Here is a 24734-nt window from a genome sequence, read left to right on the forward strand (position 1 = left end):
TTTTAGTGTATTGTAATTACCTTCACAGTAAGAATTGTCCCCATTTCATGCTCTCTCTCTCTTTTTATTGTGGTAAGAAAAAAATATGTAACACACATTTGCCAATTCAACATTTTTTTACATGTATATTTCAGTGACACTGATTACATTAATCATGTACAACCATCACTAATATCCATTGCTAAATTTTCCATGACCATAAACAGATTTTCAATGGCTCCTAAACAATGACTCCTCTGTATAATTTTCTTTATACTGCATTTAGCCATGTTTTTCTGTATCAATTTAATACATCAATGCTTTCCTGTAGTGAAGAGAAGGTTTACTTAAGTTTAAAGAATAGAAGACTCAAAAAAAGTGTAAAATTCTTTGCTGGCTCGTCTATTTCTGGCTCATTTGTTTCTGTAATAGAAGTAAGCAGCCCAACTCTAGTTCTTCCAGTTTCCCATCAGGTGAAATGAGAATGGAAATCTCTGCAACTCAAGCTTCCACAGATTGTTGGGTGAAAGTTAAGGATCTTTATAGCAATGGTGCTTTTCAAGTCTTTCCAATTATGTAACTAAGGAAAAAAGGATGATTAAGATTTGCAGACGCTTAGGAACACCATCACAGTTGTTGACAAGAGGCAAACAAAAGAGCAAAGCAGGACGAAATGATTTAACTGCTCAAGTGCAAAAAAGGATCACAGTCTGTAAAAATGCTCAATGATCAGACAACAATATTTTAGAAGCCTACAATTCATCCAAGAGAGCTTTTACATTTTTTTTTTTTAAATAACTTTGGGTAAAAATTTAAAGAGCAAATTGGTTTTCTATTCAACAATTCATACACATTTTTTTTTGTGGCATTGGAACACGCACAATGTAACAGCACTCTTCCCACTTCCTCCCTGGGTCTGTAGTTTCCATTCGTCTTTCTTTCCTATCCCTTCCTTCCTTTTGAGCTTTATCCCTGGGCAAAAGCTGCCCTTTTATCTCATATGGCTGACTGTTCTAAGAAGTGGGTACTTCCCTGGTGTTACTGTTCACCTTATAAGCCTGTCTATTGTTTGATTGAAAGTTGAGCCATGAGACTGAGTTCAGTTACAGGCTTGAAGTGTGTCGAAGGTCCATAGCCTGGGGGTTCTACCAGTCTCTATTATACAAGTAAGCCTGGTCTTTAGCATTTTGAGTTTTGTTCCATATTGTTTTCCCACTCTGTTAGGGCCTTCCTATTGTGATCACTTTCAGAGCAGTCAGCTGTCGTAGCCAGGCACCATCTAGTTCTTCTGGTTTCAGGGTTGTGGAGGCCGGGGTTCGTGTGGTCCATTAGTCCTTTGGATTGATTGTTTCCTTGTGTCTTTGATTTTCTGCACTCCTTTGTTCCAGATGGGGAGTGTTTTGGTTACCTACTGCTGCTCTAACAGAAAATACCACAAATGGGCTTCCAGCCAAACAAAAGACAGGCGTATGAGCTGAACATTTACATTAAAAGGTAGATACACTCCTTAGAGAGATTAATCATAGGAGAATAGAAGGGCTGTGTATGCACAGGGAGACAGCTCATGAGAAGGAAGGACACAGGGAAGAGGTAACTATAGGGAGGCAGTGGGAAGGAAGCAGTTGCATTGTGGGAAATTGCAGTTAATATCATGACACAAAATGTATATTAGCTGCTGTATGGAAAGTGAATTTGCTCTGTAAACTTTCACCCAAATGACAATATAAATTAAAGAAAAAAAGAAGGAAAATACCACAAATGAGTGGCTTGAACAAACAGGGATTTATTTTCTTACAGTTTGGGAAGCTAGAAGTCTGAGTTCAAGGTACCAAGCTCTAGGGTCTGGATGAAAACTCCATGACCTTGGGCTTCAGCTCTGGCTCTTGTTCCTGGCCCACTGAAGCTGGTGGTGTCTCTTAGCTCAAGCAGCTGCTGGTTGCTGAGGCTGACAAACCCAAAGTCAACAAATAAAATGACACAGTCCCAAGATTACCAAACACCAGTTTAAGTCCAGAGACAGTCCTAAGATTGGCAGGAAACATGGCAGGCTGCTGAATGAAGACTTGGCTACATGCAGGATCCAAGCATGCCAAAAAGCTGCAGAGACCTTTCTCAAAGCTGCTTCTTATGTACTGGAAGCAAACCACATCCCTAAGGCAGCTATTCAGCTGCTCCAGTAGATTCCACCATGGAGCTGATTACCAGTCTCATCATGGGGAATAACTACCTCAAGCTGCCTAGCCACTCAGAACCAGGCCCAACCAAGTTGACACACAACTTAACTACCACAGGGAGAGATCAATCACTGCATCTTAGATGGCTACTCACAAGCTTTTAAGACCCCAGTCACTACTCACCAAAGTAGGATGTACAGCACTGACTTCATGGACTATATTATGCTAGTTGACCTTAATGACCCCTAAGGTTATGATCCTAAGCCCCAGGCCTAGCAACTCCCTTCTCAAGGTGTTTGGTTATGGCTAAGAAGTTTTTATAACTTTGTCCCTTGTATGAGAACTTTATATTTTCAAGAAAAAACTATCTGTATCTCTCCTTTTATCTGGCTTATACTGCCAGCATGATACTAGGACTTTGGCAAAGGTATCTTCTCTAAGAACCGTTGCTGAAACATTCCAGATTCAAAGCTGTTCCGTTGGCTAAGGTTCCCTGATTCTAGGATACTTTAGGAAGGTATAGGGCTACCTAGACACAGAAGGATGGACTACTTGACCTTTATCAAGACATGAGAGTCTTACCTTTCAGGATGTTGTGGGCTGTTTGAACGCAGCGCAGGGATGGGGAGCAATAGACGTGGTCGATAATGGTGTTACTCTCTAATAAGGCCTCACCTACAAAGAAAATCCAAAGAAGAGTTAATCTGCTGGACCTACTCAGCTTCAGCTCAACCCTCATGAGGGAAGAGGTACCAGGTATACCCTGCAAACCAAACCTCTCTGTCCCAGATGGGGACTCACAGAAAGCCAGTAGTTTCAGCCTTGTTTCTACCAAGCCCCTCAATCAGTGTTTCTATGAAAGAGGCCAAATGAGAGGCCTCTTCTTGTCTTTTCCTTTCTTTCTCTCTGGTGCTAGTAAGTGGTGAAAGGTCCATCTAGGTGGGATCTAGAGAGATAATGCTCTGACTTAAGCTTTTTTTTTTTTTTTTTGCAGTGTTTCCTCCCCTCCTCCTGCCACTGGTAACCAACAAAGAAAGTCTCCTTCCATATATAAACCTTTCCTTAACTTTTTACAATAATGAACTAATACAATATTTGTCCTTCTGTGATCAGCTTACTTCACTCAGCAAAATGTCCTCCAGGGAGCTCTGGTGGCATCAAGTACCTAAGGCTAACCAGAAGGTTAGAGTTCAAACCCACCAGCCACTCCTCAGAAGGAAGGTTGGGCAATCTATTTCTGTAGTGATAACTGCCTTGGAAACCCAAGGAGGGGTCGCTATGAGTCGGATCTGACTTGACAACTGTGGGTTTTTTTTTTTTTTTTAATGTCCTCCAGTTCATCCACATTATGTGGTGTTTTGCAGATTCTACATTATTCTTTAGGGTTGTATAGTATTCCATTGTGTTATGTACCATAGTTTGGTTATCCATTCTTCTGTTGATGGGCATCTAGGTTATTTCCATCTTTTTGCTATAGTAAATAGTGCTGCGATGAACATGGGTGTGCATGTATCTGTTCTTGTCCTGGCTCTCACTTCTTTAGGATATATACCTAGCAATGGGATTACTGGATCAAATGGTATTTCTAATTCCAACTTTTTAAGAAATCACCATACTGTTTTCCACAGTGGTTGTATCATTTTACAGTCCCACCAGCAGTGTATGAGAGTCCCAATCTCTCCACTTCCTTGCCAGCATTTGTTATTTTCTGTCTTGTTGAACTTTTCCATTAGTGCTGGGGCCACATGGTATCTCACTGTATTTGATTTGCATCTCTCTAATGGCTAATGATTGTGAGCATTTCTTCATGTGTTTGTTGGCCACCTGAATATCCTTTTTGGTGAAATATCTATTCATGTTTCTGCCCATTTTTTAATCGGATTGTTTGTCTTTTTGTTGTTGAGGTGTTGGAGTTTTCTATAAATTCTAGAGATAAATCCCTTGCCAGATATGCCATTGCCAAATATTTTTTCCCAATCTGTAGGTTCTCTTTTGACTCTTTTGGAGAAGCCTTTGGAAACACTTAAAAATTTAATTTTTAGAAGGTCCCCTTCATCTAGTTTATCTTCTGCTGTTTGGCATTTGGGGTGATGCTTGAGAGTCTATTTATGCGATAAATTGTTGTTGCTGTTATGTGCCATCGAGTCGGCCCCAACTCATAGCAACCCCTCCTTGGGTGTCCGAGGCAGTAGGGCCTCTAAATATGCTCCTATTGAGGAATTTTATAGTTTTACATTTCACATTTAAGTCTCTGATCCATCTGGAGTTAGTTTTTGTATATGGTGTGAGGTACAGATCTTGTTTCATTTTCTGCAAATGGACATCCAGTTTTACCAGCACCACTTGTGAAAGAGACCATCTCTTCCCCATTTAATGGATTTCAGCACTTTCTCAAAAATCACCTGACCATAGGTTGATGGATCTATTTCTGGGTTCTCAATTCTCTTCCACTGGTCTATGTGTCTGTCATTGTACCAATACCATGCAGTTTTAACTACTGTGTCTGTATAGTAGGTTTTGAGATCCAGGAGTGTGAGACCTCCTACTTTGTTCCTCTTCTTCAATAATGCTTTGCTTTTGAGGTCTCTTTCTTTTCCGTATAAAATTAGTGATTTTTTTCCCATATCCTTAAAGATGGGATCTGGATTGCATTGAATGTTTAGACTGCTTTGGGTAATACTGACATTTTCACAATGTTCAATCTTCCTATCCACGAGCATAGTATGTTGCTCCATTTATGTAGCTCTCTTGTGGTTTCTTGAAGTAATGTTTTGAGGTTTCCTTTGTACATGTCTTGTGTGTCCCTGGTAAGATTTATTCTGAGTATATTATATTTTTGGTAGCTATTGTAAATGGTATTGATTTCCTTATTTCCTTTGCAGCAATCTCTTTGCTGGTGTAGAGGAATCCAACTGATTTTTGGATGTTGATCTTATATCCCACCACTATACTAAATCTCTCAATTAGTTCTAGTAGGTTTTTTGCTGAGTCTCTTGGATTTTCTATGTACCGGATCATACCATCAGCATATAGGGATAGTTTGACTTCTTCATTGCCAATTTGGATGCTTTGATTTTCCTTTCTTGCCTTATTGCCCTGGCTAGGTCTTCCAATACAATGTTGAATAGAAGTGATGATAGAGGGCATCCTTGTCTGGTTCCTATCCGCAAGGGGAATGGTTTCAGTCTCTCTCCATTGAGAATAATGTTGGCTGTTGGTTTTGCATATATGCCCTTTATTATGTTGAGAAATGCCCCTTCTATTTCTATTTTGCTGAGAGTTTTTATCAGGGATGGGTGTTGGATTTTATCAAATGGCTTTTTTGCATCAATTGATATGTTCATGTGGTTCTTCTCCTTTGTTTTATTTATGTGATGGATGGTATTGATTGTTTTTCTAATGTTGAACCAGCCTTGCATACCTGGTATGAACCCCACTTGGTCATAATGTATTATTTTTGGATATGTGGTTGGAGTCTATTGGCTAGGATTTTGTTGAATATTTTTGTATTGATATTCATGAGGGATATTGGTCTGTAGTTTTCCTTTTTAGTGATGGGTTTGCCTGATTTTGGTATCAAGGTTATGCTTGCTTCATGAAATGAATTTGGGAGGATTCTACCCTTTTCTATGTTCTGGAATGGTTTGAGTAGGATTGGTGTCAATTTTTCTCTGAGGGTTCAGTATAATTCTCCAGTGAAACCATGTGGGCTAGTGCTTTTTTTGTTGTTGTTAGTAATTTTTTTATGACTTGTTCAATTTCTTCTTCTGTTATGGGTCTGTTCAAATTTTTTAACTCAGTCTGTGTTAGTTTAGGTAAGTAGTAGGTTTCTAGAAATCTGTCCATTTCTACTGGATTTTCAAATTTGTTGGAATATAGTTCTTCATAATATCCTGATATTATCCTTTCAATTTCTGTTGGTTATGTTGTGACATGGTCCAATCTGTTTCTTATTTGTGTTATTTGTATTCTCTGCCTCCTTTCCTTTGTTAAATTTGCCAGTGGTTTGTCAATTTTATTATTCTTTTCAGAAAACCAACTTCTAGTCTTGTTGACTTTTTCTACCGTCTTTCTAATTTCTCTTTATTTCTGCTCAAATCTTTATTATTTCTTTTCTTCTGGTGACTGTAGGCTTTTTCTGCTGCTCTTTTTCTAATTTTTGGAGCTGTTGGGTTAAGGTGTTGATTTTGGCTCTTACTTTTTTTTTGATGTGTGCATTTATTGCTATAAACTGGCCTCTGATCACTGCTTTTGCTGTGTCCCAAAGATTTTGGTTGTTGTGTTTCCTTTCTTGTTTGATTCAGGAATTTTTAAGTTTCATTTTTTATTTCTTCTATTATCCAGTCATTTTCAAGGAGGGTGTTATTCAGTTTCCATGTGTTTACTCTTTTTCTGTTCATCTTCCTATTGTTGATTTCTAATTTTATAGCATTGTGATCTGAGAAGATGCTTTGCAGTTATTTCATTGTTTTTAAATTTATTAAGGCTTGCTTTGTGGCCTAACATATGGTCTATCCTGAAGAATGTTCCATGTGCACTGGAATGTGCACCAGAAAATCATGTATATTGTGCTGTTGTTGGATGAAGTGCTCTGTAGATGTCTATAAGGTCAAATTGGTAAATTTTATTGTTTAATTCTGTGTTTTTGTTGAGTTTCTTTCCAGTTATTCTATCTTTGATTGAAAGTGGTATATTAAAGTTTCTGCTACGACTGTGGAGTCAGCTGTTTGTCTTTTCAATTCTGTTAAAATCTGATTTATGTATTTTGGGGCTCTTTCATTGGGTGCATAGATATTTATTATGATTATGTTTTCTTCAGTCAATCTTTTAATCACTATATAATGTCCTTCCTTGTCTTTTATGGTGGTTTTTGTCTTAAAGTCAATTTTATCAGAAATTAATATTGCCATTCCTGCTCTTTTATGGTTGCCATTTGCTTGATGTATCTTTTTCCAACTTTTGACTTTTAGTCTATTTGTGTCTTCTTTTCTAAGGTGTGTCTCTTGTAGACAACATATTGATGGGTTTTGTTTTCTTATCCATTCTCCAACTCTCTCTCTCGGGTGGTGCGTTTAGTCTATTAATATTCAGTGTAATTATCGACAAATATGACTTTGTTGCTGTCACTTTGTTATGTGTTTTGTGGTGTTACTGATTTCTTTGTTCCATATAAGTTTCAGTGGTGAGCTCGCTTTGTTTATGAATAGTGTTATCAGTTCCTTCATTGCTATTGTTTTAGTATTTGTGAAATATTTGTGCTTGTCTTCTTTTTTATTGTGATGTGAAAATTTATCTTTTTTCTTTTAGGTTACCTTGTGATTTATAATTTTCTTGCCAAGTTTATAACAGTCCATTCTATCTTGCAATTCTAAATTGCATTTAAAAGTAGCTACACAATTTTTCCCTTTTTGTGGTTTGCATTTGTCCTCATTTGCCAATTGATGTTTCCTTGATCTGTCTCGCAAGCTGTTTATAATCTTGTAGGCTTATTTACTTTGGATACTTCCATAACTGGGTTGGTTTCTGGGTTATGCCATCATGTGTGTTAATGGTTGGTTGTTTGCTGTTGGTTCTCTGTCCAAAGGACTTCTTTTAGCATCTCTTGTAAGGTTGGTCTGGTTTTAACAAATTCCTTTAATTTCTGCTTATCTGGACATGTCCTAATTTCACAATCATATTTGAGGGATACTTTTGCTGGGTATATATAATTTTTGATTGGAAATTTTTTTCTTTCAGGGTTTTATATATATGATCCCATTGACTTCTTGTCTGCATGGTTTCTGCTGAGAAATCAAAGCTTAGTCTTATTGGTTGCCCTCTGTAGGTAACTTTTCATTTTTCTTGTGCCGCTTTCAGGAGTCTTTGGTTTTGGTGAGTTTGATGATGATATGTCTTGGTGGTTTTCTTTTGGGGTCTAGCCTTATTTGGGATTCATTGGACGACTTGAATGGATATATTCTCATCTTTCATCGTATCAAGGAAATTCTCTTCCAACAAATCTTCAACAATTTTCTCTGTTGTTTCATTTGTCTCTTCCTGTTCTGGAATTCCGATAACAAGTAGGTTATTCCTTTCGATGGTATCCCACATGAACCTTAGGCTTTCTTCATTTTGTTTTGATGTTTTTTTCTGATCGATCCATTTCTAAAGAAGTATTGAGGTTTTTGTCTTCAATCTTACTAATTCTGTCTTCCATTGATTCAATTCTACTCTTTGGCCTGTTCAATTTGTTAATTATTTCTGAGAATTTCATGTTAATCTTCTGGATTTCTATCTCTAGATTTTGTATCATTTCTAATTTTTAATTTATTTTGTCATTTTGTTCTTGTATTGTCTTCCAAACTTGTTCTAGGGTTTCCTCTTTGTTTTTGTCCATTTTGTCAGTGTTTTCCTTGATCTGTCTCTCAATCTATTGACAGTACCTAAATATAATTCTTTTGAATTCATTATCAGGGAGTTCCAATGCTGCTTCTTCCTCAGGGATGTATTCAGGGTCTGTATCCTGGTCTCCTCTTTCTACTGCTTTATCTTGCTTCTTTGTGTGGACTGTGATGGTCTGTTGTTTCTGAAACATTGTGACATTTTTTGTTTATATTTAATTGGTGATTGTATGTTGGCATGATTCGCCCAAGATTTTTGTTTTCTTTGTATGTATCTGAGTAAGCAGGGTACTATGCTCCTCTATTCACTAGTTGGCAGTACTTATACACTCACCACCTTTCTCCTTTCCAGTTGTCAGCCTCCCATATGTCCATGCTGTCTTTGGCAGGTAGATCCTAGTCTTAGGTCCCTGGGATCTGAACGAGAATGCTGACACTTTAAATATCCCAAATGGCCACTACCTGTAAACATTCAAAATGGTTGTGCCCATCTACCACTTATAAACATTCAAAATAGCTGCACCCTCTAGACAACCGAAAGTCCACAGCTCAGTTTGCCTCCTTCTTTGCTGTCTCCCTTTTGAGTCATCAACTACCTGTGAAGTAGTCCATGTAGTCCTTGGTTAGCAGGGCTAATTTTTAGGTTAAGTCTCAGGTTCTAACACCACTTGGAAATATTCACACTATCTGTGACATCAGGACAGCTGACAGTCTGCAGCTCCATTGTCTTCTTACTCACTGTTTTCATTCAGGTTCTTCTACTAGTTGGTGTTTAATTCACTTCTGTATCCTTCCTTTCAGAGTTCAGGGCTCCAGGATTATCTTCTGTATCTGTGTCAATTGGTTTCTCTTTTCTTTGTTTAAGAGGGTCTGTGTAGCTTCTCTGCCTATTCCACCATCTTACTCGAAGCCTGACTTTAGCTTTACGATAAGGGTGAGAGGCTTATATTGTGAAAGTTAAAACTCATTTTAATTTTGTTCTGTCTAAAATTTCAGGTTGTCATATTCTTAAACACCAGCAGTAACTCCTAACACCTGATACTTTTGCATTTCTTATGGTTTATAGTTCCTTTTTCTACTGGATAAGGTCCAGAGAACTTAATGTGGTGGTCAAGTTTTTCCATGAACTTGGCTTTATCTACTTCTCCTGCCTCATCTCTTACCCTGTACCATGATTTATGCTCCAGAAACAAGACAGCTTGTTTTCCCTTATACATTTAATGTTTCTCACTTCTGTGACTTTGTTTAGATTGTTCTTTCTACTCAGAATGCCCTTGCCTGCTCCTTCTTTGCCCAACTAGACCATTTCAGCTTCTTTTCTCTTCTTATTTGTCATTTTTCTGTGCTCTGACAATACCCTGTGTATAGCTCTATTATTGAGTATACCATATTATAAGATATTTATTCATTTTATGTTTTTCTTCTCAAGGGTGGAGGCTCAGGCTTAGATCCCTAACACCTAGAATGGCCCCTTTTACAAAATCAGTGATCAATAAATATTTGTTAAGTGACTGAATAGGACAAGGCTGTGGCCTACATGGCAGATATGAGATAGGCCCATTAAAAACTGAGAAGCTTCAAAGCATTATTTGTTCTGTATAAATGTAGTCACTTCAGGGCTCTCTGTTCCTCACACTGTGCTCTTTTTGCAGCTATGTTGGCAGATGTTACTGTCTTAAACTAGAAGGCTGACCAGTGTTCTCACCAGTATGTAAGCCTTTTTCATCACTGCATCATAAGCCTCTTGATAGGGATAGTATCTTGTTCACTTTGGTAAACCACCCCACTGCTAAACAGTGTCCTCAACTTAACATGTATCTAATAAATCTCTTTGCGTTGAGGAAATGTTATTCTTAGAGTAGTTATAGAAAGCCTAGGGAAGTGTCTTGGCATACCAGTGGAACCAGTCTTTGGAAGAACTAGCTAGGAAAGGCTGTGCAATCACCTTAGGGCCCTTACCCACTAGTCTTGCTTGCATACATCCAAACACAGTGATTGGGGCATCCTTCTCATACTCCCGGAAACCACCACTCCGCTGAGGTAAGCTATGAGGCATGTTCAGGTTGGTGCGTATATAGCGGCCTGGATAGAAAGGTCAGGAAAAGGGTACCATTAGTTACTTGTTTCGCTAGGACTCCTGATATCCTATTCCTTCTTGGCCGAAAAGACCAAGGCTGATGGAAAATAGTGAAGCTGGCACTTTCTTTAGTATAGTGTCTTGGAATCCGCTCTTCTGTTCTGCTGACAAAAATGACAAGAGATTGTTTTCAAATGGAAGTAATAACCAGACACTCTAAAGCAGGTGAGCTTCTCTGATATGCAATCCATCTGTCTTAAATATGTCACTCAAATGAAAATGAAATAAAAATGAGCCAGGGTGATTTAATGGAGGAAACTCTGGCTGTAGAATCAGGCACCAGCCTCTGCCGCTGTCTTTGACATTCAACTGTGGCAAGAGATCTGCCTTCTTTGGTCTCTGGTGTCCCAATTTACAGAATGGGAACAAGAACACTTATCCATTCCCTAAAGTGCAAGACATTCAGGAAGGACTTAGGATGCAAAAGATAACAGACATTTCCATAGCACATCTAAATAACCATAAGTGACTATCTAGACAAATGTAGATTAATTGTGCCCCCTAGAGGCCATGATAGGCATGTCAATGCTGAGCAGGCCAATCAGCTACTCACCTTTGGCATCAAAGCACTGGGACAACCAGTACTTCCCAAACACAACATCCATTCTCTCCCCGTGCCGACACACAAAGAGGCATCGCTTTTGAGGGCCAGGCTGGCTGTTGACTCTCAGAGGCTGCAGAGAGAGAAAGTCTGTTACTGGTGAAATAGAAAAGCAGACATACCCTGGAGCTAGAAGCTAAGTCAGCTGAGTTCTAGTACAAGTTCTGCCTGGGATGGATTACCCAATAAGCAAGGTAAGTATGGGCTTACTTTCAGGAAGTAAGCACAAGTAAGCCCATGCTTACCTTGCTAACTGGGTACTCCATCCCTGTTAGACTGTAAATTAGAAGAGGCTTTGATTTTGTAGGAAGGTGCTGTGGGGTTAGGAGAGAGACAGATGCCAGCCATTCCTAGAAGCAGAATCTTTGATGTAGTGAAAAAATGTGAAAATTTTCACTACAGATTAGTAAGTAAGCACAACTAAGCCCATGCTTACCTTACTTATTGAGTAATCCAACACTGAGTTCTGCCAATGTGTGACTTAGACATACCCCTTAACTACTTGGGAGTTAGGTGGCCCATCTATAAAATGGGGACAGTAAGACTCACTCTACACACCTCACAAGGCATTTTGAGGCTCAAATGAAGTGATGAACCACAGGTGTTTTCCAAATAAGAAGGATTCTAAAACTGGTATTATCATTGCTGTTGTTGTAGTAGGAATAGCATTTGGCCAATACTGAAACATGAAGGCCACTTGAATTAAAGCTCAGAAGTAACACTGGCCATTAATCTAGGGATAGCCTTTTAGTGGGATAGCTTTCTTCCCAAAAGTGATGCTTCATCACCTTCTTCAGTGAACAAGGAGTTCCATTATTATAAATATTATGACAAATACCTCTCTCATCTTTAAAGTTTGCATATCTTTAATGTATCTCTAATGTGTGGTAATTAGACCACATAATCCAATGGTCTCCTCCAGCAGTTGGGTACTGTACTGCTTGCTGTAATCACAATGTACACACTGTTGTCTGACCACACACATGCTGGTGTTCCCAGGAATGGTTCAGAGAGGACAACTGTAACCTATGAATGATGAAATAGGCAAGTCTAGTCAAGAGATGTTCCAATGACTGTGATTGCCATAACTGCTAGGTAGATACTTATAATTCTTTCTACATGTCTTCTCTCTGATAGAGTCAGCTACTGCCACATCCCTTAGCTCTGCCACATCCACAGTGGTGAGCATTTTACATTTGCTTTCAGGTTTCTTGACAAGGTTAGTATGTGGATTGATGGCTTGGTCTTTCCCATTTCTTCCCCTCTTATTCCCTAATTCAAACCATGGGCTCTATATGCTTTAACTTTCAACTTGCCTTCACCAACTACTCTCTTACTACTCCTATCTCTAATTTGTCTTGGAAAAGCTAACATATATTGAGCACTCACTATATGCCAGGTATGTGCGAATAGCTTTATTCTTATTATTTCCTTTTAATATTCATAAGAACCTATAGACACCACTTTTACTTTATATGGAAACATCCTGCTTTCTCTGTGGAAGAGCTTTTCTTATTAACCTAGATTCAAGTGCTAGTAGTCATTGTTCGTGTCACTCAGCTGACTCCTTCTAGCCTTGAGTTTTTGAATATCTTTTGTACTCTTGTGTCCTGTCTCCCCAGGAAACCGGGGACTCTTTGGGGGTAGCAGAAGCAATGCCTCCTGTTTAAAAATTAGGTGCTCAGAGCTGAGGATGTAACCCTAATGAGCAGCCTTACCTGCATGGGCTGGCAGATGATAGTGAGGGGAGTCGTCTCCCCTAGTCCCTGGTCCTCATATTGCCGCCTTTCCAGTACTCCATCACCAAATGGGAGAGAGTTGAAAGATGATGTATTTAAAATCGAGTAAGAACTGCAAAGGGAAAAAAAAAAGGAAGATGTTAATGCTTTGGCCAGGGGTCCTCAGCATTTCATCCCTGGGCTCAACAGGAGTGTAAAATACTCTCACAGTTGTGGAACGGTTAGGAAATCTGGACAGAGGGTATGTACCACATTCCCTGGGAGAAACATCTTGTGGGAGAACATCTGGTTTTAGGGGTAGATGGATTTCCGCACTTACAGATCCTGTCATCCCTCTGGGCAGGGATGGGGGCCAATGATTTCGTGCTTGTCACAATGTCACAGGCTTGGTTGGCATCAAAGCCATGTTATAGGGTAATGTGGTATCAATTATATACTATTGTTTCCACATACACGCTAACCACATACATGCTATTGTTTCCACATACACATTTTTTTTTTGGTTGAAAAGAAATAAATCATTCCTTTGTCTTTAATCTTTTCCATGGTAATTTAAGAATAAGCCAGAGGATTTTTACCATCTTCACCTCTTTGTCTGTTGCTCTCAATTGTCAAGAAAATGTTATGGCCATTATCCCTCCTCTACCCTCTTTAGTCTCCAAACCCTATGTCTATTTGAATAACACCTCCAGCAAGATGATTTAATATAGAACCATTTCAGATGAAACCATTTTTGTGGATATGAAGAGCTGTGAGCCAAGAACTCCCATTTCTGAGTATAAGACTACCCTGCAACAACTACAGATGCTCCAAAGACGTCTTGCAGACAGGAAGGCAGACAACTCATGCCATGTTTAAATTATTTTCAATAGTAAGGCCTCCAAGAAGCTTAACCTAATGCATATGCCATTTAACTTTGGTCATTAGGCAAATCCAATGAACATCTCCTTCTGTGTCACTGGGCAGTGTCAGAGGAAACATTTACATTTTAGCTTTCTTATACTAGAGTAACCATACATCCCAGTTGGTTCAGCTTAGTCCCGGTTTGTGCCTGTTGACATACCAATCTGGCCAGTTTCGCACCTGTTCTGGATTACTGATTTTTTTTAACAAAATATTATTATGAAATTCTTATTTTTTTTAAATTGATGATTTTTGTGTTCACCAATATAATAAATGGGTTGTTAATAAAAAGAAAAATTCAAAAGATCATAGGATTTTAATAATTTTCACACCCCTCTCACTCCCAAAAGTGTGTCTCTCTCTCTCTTTTTAACTGTAACTTAGAAACAATAAACCAAGGTCTCAGAAGCTTCATAGTCTGAAGAAGTGATTTCAGCCCTTTGTACAGCGAATCACCGAGGAGCACTAAAACACACACATACTCCTGGGTCCTGTGCCCCATCACTGTGACTCAGTAGGTTCCGGGTGGGGTCCAGCAACCTGTACTTTAACAAAGCTGCATCAGTAAGTGTGGGTGCAGCCACAGGAGCCATTGTGGTAAGATTTTAAGCAACTGTAGCCCAAGGAAGTCTTGTGCCATTCACACAGTCTAATCGACTAGCTGCTCTCCTTTATTTTAAACCGAGACCCTCCCAGCATCACATAGTTAAAGAAATTCCATCTTATTCCCTATTCCATCAAAGCTTTAGGACATGAATTGTCTGAGTGTATGGGGTCTGACATCTTGTTTACACATGTGTCTTAATTATTTTATTACAGCTGTGGGGAGACACTAATAGAATCCCTTCTCTCCCTCCTTTACCTTATTTGTCAGGGGGAACACCAACTTCCTTTCCCTCTTAACTGTCATTATAGTGAAACTACCTGAGTTACTCTGAGACAGCTTGAGGCTGTCAGTTTCAATCTGACAATACTTTGATGCTTTATATTGAGAGCAGCGTAGGGAAGGAGCTGGGCCAAAACTCGGGAGCTTCTCAAGCACTGGGGCATGGCAATAGCTCCCTACGATGCACTAAGCCAGTGGGTAAGCCCCGAGGAGTCAAGCCAGCCCACCTCACTTCGGGGATGCAGTGGGGCCTCACCAAATGACAAATACCTAGGGATACTCTGAACCAGGCATGATACTCCAATAATGATGCTAAGAAAATATTTCTTTAGGAGGGATACAGAGAACTGACAGGCACAGGGTAGGAAGGGTTATTATGGGTGACTGATCTGTAAGTCCCTACTTATTGCCTGAATCCCTCCTTGAAACTTCCTATCAAGTTAGCTGGGCCACGCTTGAATGTTCCTTGTGGCCCCATCTCCTCCACCTTTGGTCCACAGCAAGAGAAGGTCTTTCTCTATGAGGCAGTTTCACTACTGGAGTTAAACAGGAAAGTTCAGTTCTGATCACTTTTGTAGAAGAGGCATTTGTTCTTAAGAGTATGGAAGGGAGGACTAGAAAACATGAGTTAGGAAAAAAGAATAATCGTAATGCTAATGATTACACTATATTCAGCATTATTATATACCTATGTAAAGCTATGCTGTTGTTTGCTGTTGAGTCGGCCCCAACTCCTAGCGACCCCTCCTTGGGTTTCCGAGGCAGTATCACTACGGAAGTAGGATTGCCCAACCTTCCTTAACCCACCAACCACTCCTCGGAAGGAAGGTTGGGCAATCCTACTTCTGTAGTGATAACTGCCTCGGAAACCCAAGGAGGGGTCGCTAGGAGTTGGGGCCGACTCGATGGCAAATAACAACAACATGTAAAGCTAAGCATTTTATCTCATTCTTCACAGCACCGCTATGAGATAAATGCAATTATTACCTCCATTTTACAGATGAGCAAACTGAAGCTCAGAAAGGTTATATAACTTCATGGTCACATAGCCAATAAGTGGGAGAGTTAGGATTTGAATCCAAGAGTGGACATCAAAACCCAAATTTCTAATTAATATGTCCTAATTGGGGGAGCTCTGGTGGTGTAGTGCCTAAGACATTTGACTGCTAACCAGAAGGATGGAGGTTCAAACCCACCAGCCACTCCTCAGAAGGAAGAATGGGCAATCTACCTCCTTAATGATACTGCCTCAGAAACCCAAGGAGTTGGATCTGACTCAATGGCAGTGAGTTTGTTTTTTTTTTGGCTTTTTGGAATGCTTCCTGGAAGGAGCCCTAATGGTACAGTGGTTAAAGTGCTTGGCTGCTAATCAAAAGGTCAGCGATGTAAACCCACCAGCCACTCTGCACCAGTAAGATGTGGCAATATGTTTCTGGAAAGATTTACAGCCTTGGAAACCCTATGGAGCAGTTGTAGGGTCACCAAGAGTTGGCATCAACTTGATGGGAATGGGTTTGGGTTTTTCTGTTGATAATGCTTCTTGGGGTCATTGGTGCTTCAGTGGTAGAATTCTCACCTTCCATGTAGAAGACCCAGATATGACTCCCATCCAATGCATCTCATGCACATCCACCAGTCTATCAGTGGTGGCTTGCATGTTGTTATGATACAAAACAGGTTTCAGTAAAGTTTCTAGATTAAGGAAGAAAGGCTTGGTGATCTACTTCCAAACTATCAGTCAATGAAAACCCTATGGATCTCAATGGTCCCATGTGCAACTGATCGTGGGGATGGCACAGGACCAGGCAGCATTTTGTTTCATTGCTCATGTGGGTGCCATGAGTTGGAGCCAACTCAACAGCAGCAAACAGTAATGATGCTTCCTGAAGTGTCACAGTGATGTTAGTATTTCCCTCCTCTCACTTGCCTTGGCCATGACAGCTAATAGTTTCATTTCAGACATAGTTCCCAAAGGAATAATATCACTAGTAGCCTCTTAAAATACAAGGTGATACACTGACCTCCTTTGGTCCACTGACTGATGACTTCAGTTCACCCCTCCTGCAGCCTGAACTCTAACTAAGGCAAGATGTGGTGATCTTAAGTGGGAAGTGGGTCAGCAGGCTTCTCCCATGCACTCTTCGTCCACATCTAGCCCTACCCTCAAGAAAGAGATCTGGGAGCTGTGTTTTCTCAGACAAAGCACCTTTTAGTTATCTATTTATTCATTAATTATATTCTGCTTTGCTTTATTTATTTTTTTTAATAGAGATAAAATGGTGACTTTAGAAACCCAATTTATTTACTTTGATCTTGAAACATTTCAGTAAAAGTAATAGTTGGGGGACATGACTCAGCTTCGACCCTTCAGTTTGTGCCACAAAATGCTGAGTGTTCGGTGGTGGGTGGTGGGAGAAGGAAGTAATTGCTGGGTAGGGGGTTATTAAGGAAGAGAATGTTCTTTACTATCTTTGGATTTGTGGTTTGTCTGCTTGTTGCTAACCAGGGGAGGGGGACTTCCTTTCTTTTCTCTCTGTAGGTAAAAGACTTGCTCAAATCACTCCTCTCTACCTCTCTTTGATGGTGGTAATGACAATGTCAGCCACTGTGAAGCTGGTGCCCAGGGCTTCCAGCTCTCGGCTGTGCTGGCACATGGCAAGAACAAGAAGGAGGAAAAACAAAACAGCATGCGTACTCTGGCTAGATGCCCGTGTGCACCAGGGAAGGGCAGGCTTTCAGCTTCTCAGATTAGCAAAAAGAAGGTGTCTTTTGTTATTTATCCTTTGGAATAAAGCTGGCCATATAACACAGCCATCCTTCTAGGCATTCATGTGCCTAGTCTGAGGCTCAGGGTCACTTAGCAAGTCAGGGGTCCAAGTTAAGTTTCCCACTTACTGCCATTGAGTTGATTCTGACTCACCGCAACCCTATAGGAAAAAAAGTGAAACTGCCCCGGAGGGTTTCTAAGACTGTAAATCTTTACAGAAGCAGATTGCCTCATCTTTCTCCTGCAGAGCAGCTGGTGAATTTAAAGCACTGAACTTCTGGTTAACAGCTGAATGGCTCAACCACTGTGCCACCAGAACTCTTTAGTTAAGTCTTATGACCCTTGAAAGCTCTTTCACTACTGGTCTGGGTGCAAAATATAAAATACTATTACATGGAGTCCCTGAAAGTTGCAAATGGTTAATGTGCTCAGCTGCTAACTAAAATATTGGCCATTGGAGTCCACTCAGATGTGCCTCAAAAGAAGGGCCTGGTGATCTATATTTAAAAACCCTCTGGTCGCTATGAGTCGGGGCCGACTCGATGGCACATAACAACAACAACAACAACATGGAGCATAATACTACTGTAATACACATGGGTTCCCATGAGTGGGGGTCGACTCAATAACAACTGATACATTGAGATTACATATGTAGATAGATTCTGCCCAGCTGCTCTGGGGAGTCAGACCACCTGAGCAATGGCCCAACACAATGCCCTAAAGCAATGAGCACTGAGTTGACATCTAACTTTAGCCAGAAAAGCTTTGGTTTCATCTTTGATCAATAATTCAGGTAGATGGTTATATCAAATGGTGTTGGCAGAGTGCAGCAGAGTGATCTACCACAGAGTGATCCACTGCTTATTTTTCCCATGCCCCAAGTCAGCCATGTTCTGGAAGTCTGGAGCCAATAGGGCCTTCTTCCCCATGGACTCCATTTACTGTTACTGCTGTCTATGTGTCCAGAATCAAGTCTATGTCCCTGATACATCATGGGAGTGTGCCGTAGTAGTGATCCACAAAAACCGACAGGCAGAGAGGTCTTTGAGTCTACTTACCCATGAAATATCCAGGTGCTGCATTCATCAGCCTTGGTGATGTAATTCTCAGGCAGAAGCCCGGAACAGCCAGTGGTCAGGGATGTGCCATAGATCCAGCCCTCACTGGTGCTGGTCTGCTCCATTGGAGACATGAAGATGAAGTCCCCAGGGACCAGCTCCAGCTCGTCATCATTCTGGGGGGTGTAGGGATAGATCACCTGTAATGTCTGTAAAAGGGAGAGAGGGATGAGTGAGAGCTGAGTTTACCCATGCATTTACAGGAGCCAATGTGGTCTACAGGCTCAGAGGAGAGTTGGATTCAGATCAGCAATATTTCTTCTCCTTTCAGGGTATTGTGGGTGTGTGCCTGATACTAATGGATGGTTCCAGACTTTCCTCCAGGCGTGTCTTCACTTCCTACCAGGTTTCAGATACAGTTTTTAGAAATCCATCTGAAAAACCTATAGGCCTCCAGGAAACTGCTATACAGCTGGATTTGGATCCAGCTTCCCCTGCTCCATCTGCTGGGGGAGGCACTTGAAACCCAGTTGAGGGAAAATCAGTCCTCCATATGGGGTAACAGGGGGGCCAGATGGAGAGACTCTACTGTAGGAAGGGTTTGGGAATGAAGTATTCCTCTTTCAAGGTCACTCCGCTGCTTACATAAGACATGGTCCCTGCCTTCAAGGAGCTTTCTTTAAACTATTAAAACCATAGGGTCTAATAAACAAAGATCCCAAAAGAAAAATGTCTTTTATCAACATCAGGTTGTGCTTCCATATGCGACCAGCTTTCATCACAGAACAGATGGAGACCACATGCTCCTTCTCTGGGCTCAGAAAACACCCCAGGGCTGCCCTCCCAGGCCATGCCACTTGGCTGCTTTGTTCCATTTTATACCTTCCTTTCCTGTTTATAAAAACACCATAGGCAGAGGAATAGACTGTATTTTAGAAAACACTTAGTTTATCCATTTTTAAAAGTTAATAGCAGGAGACCTCAATGGTAAGGAAATTATTTCTATTCTGTTTAACAGGAGATACTAAAACAGAAATGCCTTAACAGCTTTTCCTGAGGCCTCGAAGCCATTAGTGGCAGGCTAAATATTCTGCTTCCCACCTTCAGATTTTTAACTTTGCTTAGCTTCAGGTTTTTTCCATCTGTAAAATAATGCCTGATTAAAAAAAAAAAAAAAAGAGAGAGAGAGAAAGAGAGAGACAATTTAAGAAAATTTTGTATGGTAGAGTTTTGTATACAGAAGGGGCTTAATTATTTCTAATGAACCATGCTTCTGGATCTCCCTAGGGCAAATCCTTTCTTTTAGGCAACCTTGACCCCTTGGTCCTATGCGGGGTAGTCAGTGAGCCAGTCAGCTCACCAGTGTCAAGAACATGTTACAAAGAGAAACTTCCTTCTGGAAATCTCTAATGAAAGAAGGCGATAAAATGTGATTTTTCTCAGAGGGTGGAAGTGACAATGCACAGAATTTGTTTCTATCACTGGATTTCTGATTTCCCTTTAATTATCAGGTATTATTCTACAGATGGGGAAAAAAAACTGAAGCAAAGTTTAGGGCACCCATTCGTTTCCCCAGGTCTAAGTCTTGTTTCTAGCAACTTTTGGTTCTATATCTTCTTGCTATCTGAATCTCTGCCTGCGCCTGCTGTTTCCCTGTTCCTTTCTCACTTTACATGGCCACATACACATTTGCCAAACTAAACACTTTTCCAAATTAATCAAGAAGTTTTTCTGCCGGGTTGTTACAATACCTTAAAGAAAAACAAATCACAAGAAATCTCTTAAACTTAAAAGCTCGTTAGGTGATAAACCAAAAGAAACATTTCTTTTCTTGGAACAGGGTAGAGAAAGGCACCAAGTCACTGTCACAGGGAGACAAATCCAAGCTTGTGCTCCTTACACACTCAAACACAGCAGTCTTGGCTAGTAAGGCCTTTGGCCCATCAGTGCCTTTCCTCTCAAAGTGATACCAGAGAAGAATTCATTCCTCCTATTACCTACAACCAGTACCAGTCCCTGTTGAAATGATTCTGACTCACAGTGACCCCATAGATACCAGAGTAGAACTGCTTCACTGCGTTTTCAACAGCTAACGTTTTGGAAGTAGATCACCAGACCTTTCTTCCAAGGAGCCTCTGGGTAGACTTGAACCACCAACCTTTTGCTTAGCAGCTGAGTGCATTAACCATTTTCCACACAGGGACTATGAAGTATAAATGTTGTTAGGTGCCATTGAGTTGGTTTTGACTCATTGTGCCCCTATGTACAATAGAACACTATAATATTGCTCATTCATGCATCACCCTCACAATCATTGGCATGCTTGAGGCTATCATTGTAGCCACTGTGTCAATCCATCTCCTTGAAGGTCTTCCCCTTTTTAACTGACCCTCTACTTTACCAAGCGTGATATCCTTCTCCAGGGACTGCTCCCTCCTGATAACATAACCAAAGTACAAGAGACAAAGTCTGGCCATTTTTACTTCTGAGAAACATTCTGGCTATATTTCTTCCAAGACAGATTTTTTTTTTTTTTTGCAGTCCAAGGTATATTCAAAATTCTTCACCAACACCAGAATTCACATGCATCAGTTCTTCTGTGGTCTTTCTAATACATTGTCCAGCTTTTATATGCATATGGACAAAAGCAAATCAAACTCACTGGCGTTGAGTCGATTCCAACTCATAGCGACCCCTCCTTGCATTTCTGAGGTGGTATCTCTATGGAAGTAAATTGCCCAATCTTCCTTCTGAGGAGTGGCTAGTGGTTTGAACTGCCAGCCTTCTGGTTAGCAGTCAACTGCCTTAGGCACTTCATCACCAGAGCTCCTATAATACCATCGTTTGGGTCAAGCACACCTTGGTCTTCAAAGTGACACCAGAAAGAGATCTTTTGTAGCAGATTGCCCAGTAAAATATGTCATTTGATTACTTGACAGCTGCTTCTGTGGGTGTTGATTGTAGATCCAAACGTCAATCTTATTCTTCATTTATCATGATGTTGCTTATTGGTCCAGTTGTGAGTTTTTTTATGTTGAGGTATGATCCATACTGAAGGCTGTGATCTTTGATCTTCATCAGTAAGTGCTTCAAGTCTTCTTCAATTTCAGCCAACAAGGTTGTGTCATCTGCACATCACAGGTTGTTAATAGTTCTTCTTCTGGTCCCGATACCACGTTCTTCTTCATATAATCCAGCTTCTCAAATTATTTGCTCAGCATACTAATTGAATAAGTCTGGCCAAAGGATACAGCCCTGATGCACACCTTTCCTGATTATAAACCATGCAGTATTCCCTTGCTCTGTTTGAACACCTGCCTCTTGATCTATGAATAGATTTCTCAGAGCACAGGTAAGTGTTCTGGAATTTTAATTCTTTTCAATGTTATCCATAATTTGTTATTATCCACACAGTCAAATACATTTGCATAGTCAAACAAACAAACAGGTATCTTTCTGGTATTGTTTGCTTTCAGCCAAGATCCATTTGACATTAGCAATGATATACCTCATTCCACACCCTCTTCTGAATCTGGCTTGAATTTCTGGCAGTGCTGTATCAATACACTGCTGCAACCATTTTTGAATTATCTTCAGCAAAATTTCACTTGCATGTGAATATTAATGACATTGTTCAATAATTTCCACATTCTGTTGGATCCCCTTTCTTTGAAATAGGCACAAAAATGGATTTTTTTCCAGTACATTGGCCAGAAACTGTCTTCCAAATTTCTTAGCAAAAATTAGTGAACACTTTCAGCATTTCATCCGTGTGTTGAAATATCTCAATGGATATTCTGTCGATTCCTGGAACCCTGCTATTTTTCTGCCAATTTCTTCATTGCAGGAATTCTTCTACTATGTCAGGAATGATTAATTGAAGAGGAATGTTGTTGCATTCATTGTCAAAATGAACATTTCAAGATCTACCCAGAAGTACAATGCTGTCAGTCATAGGATAATATACATATGACTACAAGGACAGCCAGGTAATAGGACTATTATTCAGATTTACTCAGCAACCACCAAAGACACAGATGAAGATATTGAAGCTTTTTTTTTTTTTAAAATCAACTTCAGGAGCTCTGGTAGCATAGTGCCTAAGGCACTTGACTGCTAACCAGAAGGCTGGTGGTTCAAACCCATCAGTCACTCCTCAGAAGGAAGGTTGGGCAATATGCTTCCATAGTGATACCGCCTCAGAAACCCAAGGAGGGGTCACTATGAGTCGGATCCAACCTGATGGCCGTGAGTTTGTTTTTTTGGTTTGTATCAACTAGAATTGGTTGATGTCCAGCCATTTCTGAAGGTAGCAGCATAGTACCAAGAACCAATGAAGTGCAAATAGATGTTCACAAATTCAACTCAAGTAAGTCATCTAAACAGCAGAGGGATGAGAACTAAGAGTTCTCCTAAGGATCACGGTGCCTTTCTGTGTGTCCTTGGCTAAGCCACTTTCCTTCTCTGGACAATATCACTGGAATGATCAAAACTGCCTTCTGGGGACAGAGTAAGGAAGAAGGAAGGCAAGAAAACATTTACATATGCCAGGAGGGCTTGGGTAATGTCAAAAGACTTCAGAGGGAGACGTTTATTCTAACGGGGCCAAGGAGAGCTTTATCAAAAGGAACAGTAATAAATGAGCTTTTCCAAATAAGAGATAAAAGAGGCCAAGTTATTTTTAGAAAATAATTCATGTGGGCGTTTGCTGCCTCTTTCCCTCCATGCCAATTGAGCAGAATGTGGGTCAGGCAGAAAAGCAATTACCCTTTGTGTTAACTGGAGGGCAGTGTTGATTAGAGGATATTCCTTGTAAAATTCCACTGCCATCTTCCTTCTCTTAGAAAGGTGACTTTTCAGAGGCCATATGCATGGAAATATTGACTTTTTTCTTTTTTTTTTTCTTTTTCTTTTCCCCTCAGAATGAATGAAAAGCTTTCCAATCAGCCACACATCTCTGCTATCTTTAGGGCTAGTCCTAAGCAATTTCAGGGAATATCAGAATTCCGAAATAAGAGCAGTGGATACCGAGAACTGTGTCCTTGTAGAAACTTACATTAAATGAGTCCAATGGAGGACAGAACACTCCCAGCAGCAGAGTCAGACTAAGGTACAGGTCTTGAAACACCCAGTCCCATGTCCAGCCCTCAACTTTGGACTTACAGTCAGTTCTTTCCAACACCTCCAAAACTATGATGAGATGGCCTGGTTTAGACCAGTCATCCTACCACCCTGATCTTCTAACTGTTTCGTGTTAAAAACAGTTCCAAGAGAGATTTTAAAAGTTTACATGAACAAAAATAGCAATACTTTTGCTGTTGAAAGATTGGGAAACAAATATGAATCTTATTTAAGAAATGTAGTCTGCTTGGAAGACAATTTTTTTCTAAATTATGGGTTTTATTATGGTCTTTTTTTCAGATGGTGCTTACCTTCCTTGATCAAAATACCTGGGCTCTGGCCTCAGCTCTGGTCCTGACTTGCTACTTAGTTAGCTTCAGATCAGCTACTTTATCTCTTTGTGTCTCAGCTTCTCCTTCAGGTAATAAGGACAATGGCAGTCTTCAAAGAGGGAACATGCAGGCCTGGGAAACAGTGTTAATTCCTTGAAAGAAAGTGGCTAGGATCTTCCCAACTGGTGCCTGCCCTGAGGTTCCATCATTCCACTCCTGCCCCTATTGTGTGCATCACAATGGTGTATTTTTTTTTTCTTTCATGCAATCTGTTCTCAGTGCTATAAACGGTTAAGTGCTCACCTACTAACTAAAAGGTTGGTGGTTTGAATCTACTCAAAGGTGTCTTGGAAGAAAGGCCTGTAAGATCTACTTCCAAAAAATCAGTCACTAAACACCGCATAACGTGGATGAACTTGGAGGACATTATGCTGCGTGAAATAAGTCAATCACAAAAGGACAAATATTGTATTAGTCCGTTATTGCAAAAATTAAGGAAAGGTTTATCTACTGAAGGAAATTTTCTTTTTTGGTTACCAGGGGTGGGAGGGGAGGGGAGGGACTGCTGTAAGATAGACAGAGATAGATATTGATTTGGGTGAAGAGAAAGGCAACGTACCAAATGTGAGTGACCAATATGGCAGCATTGAGGAT

General features: G+C 40.3%; 1 protein-coding gene across 1 annotated transcript in view; it reads right to left on the reverse strand.

Annotated features, from left to right (window-relative positions):
* Positions 1–24734, reverse strand: part of UBASH3B (ubiquitin associated and SH3 domain containing B) — a 200910-nt gene that overhangs the window by 10963 nt on the left and 165213 nt on the right. Inside the window, exons 6-10 of the mRNA XM_007949948.2 lie at positions 18628–18836; positions 12990–13122; positions 11224–11344; positions 10493–10615; positions 2736–2828 (exon numbers count right to left, since the gene is read on the reverse strand). Of these exons, the coding sequence (XP_007948139.1) occupies positions 2736–2828; positions 10493–10615; positions 11224–11344; positions 12990–13122; positions 18628–18836 (679 nt within the window). The remainder of the gene's footprint in view (positions 1–2735; positions 2829–10492; positions 10616–11223; positions 11345–12989; positions 13123–18627; positions 18837–24734) is intronic.

The sequence above is a fragment of the Orycteropus afer genome, unplaced genomic scaffold (genome assembly GCF_000298275.1).
Source record: "Orycteropus afer afer isolate SDZICR_OR568_19922 unplaced genomic scaffold, OryAfe1.0 scaffold00258, whole genome shotgun sequence".
Lineage (NCBI taxonomy): Eukaryota > Metazoa > Chordata > Mammalia > Tubulidentata > Orycteropodidae > Orycteropus > Orycteropus afer.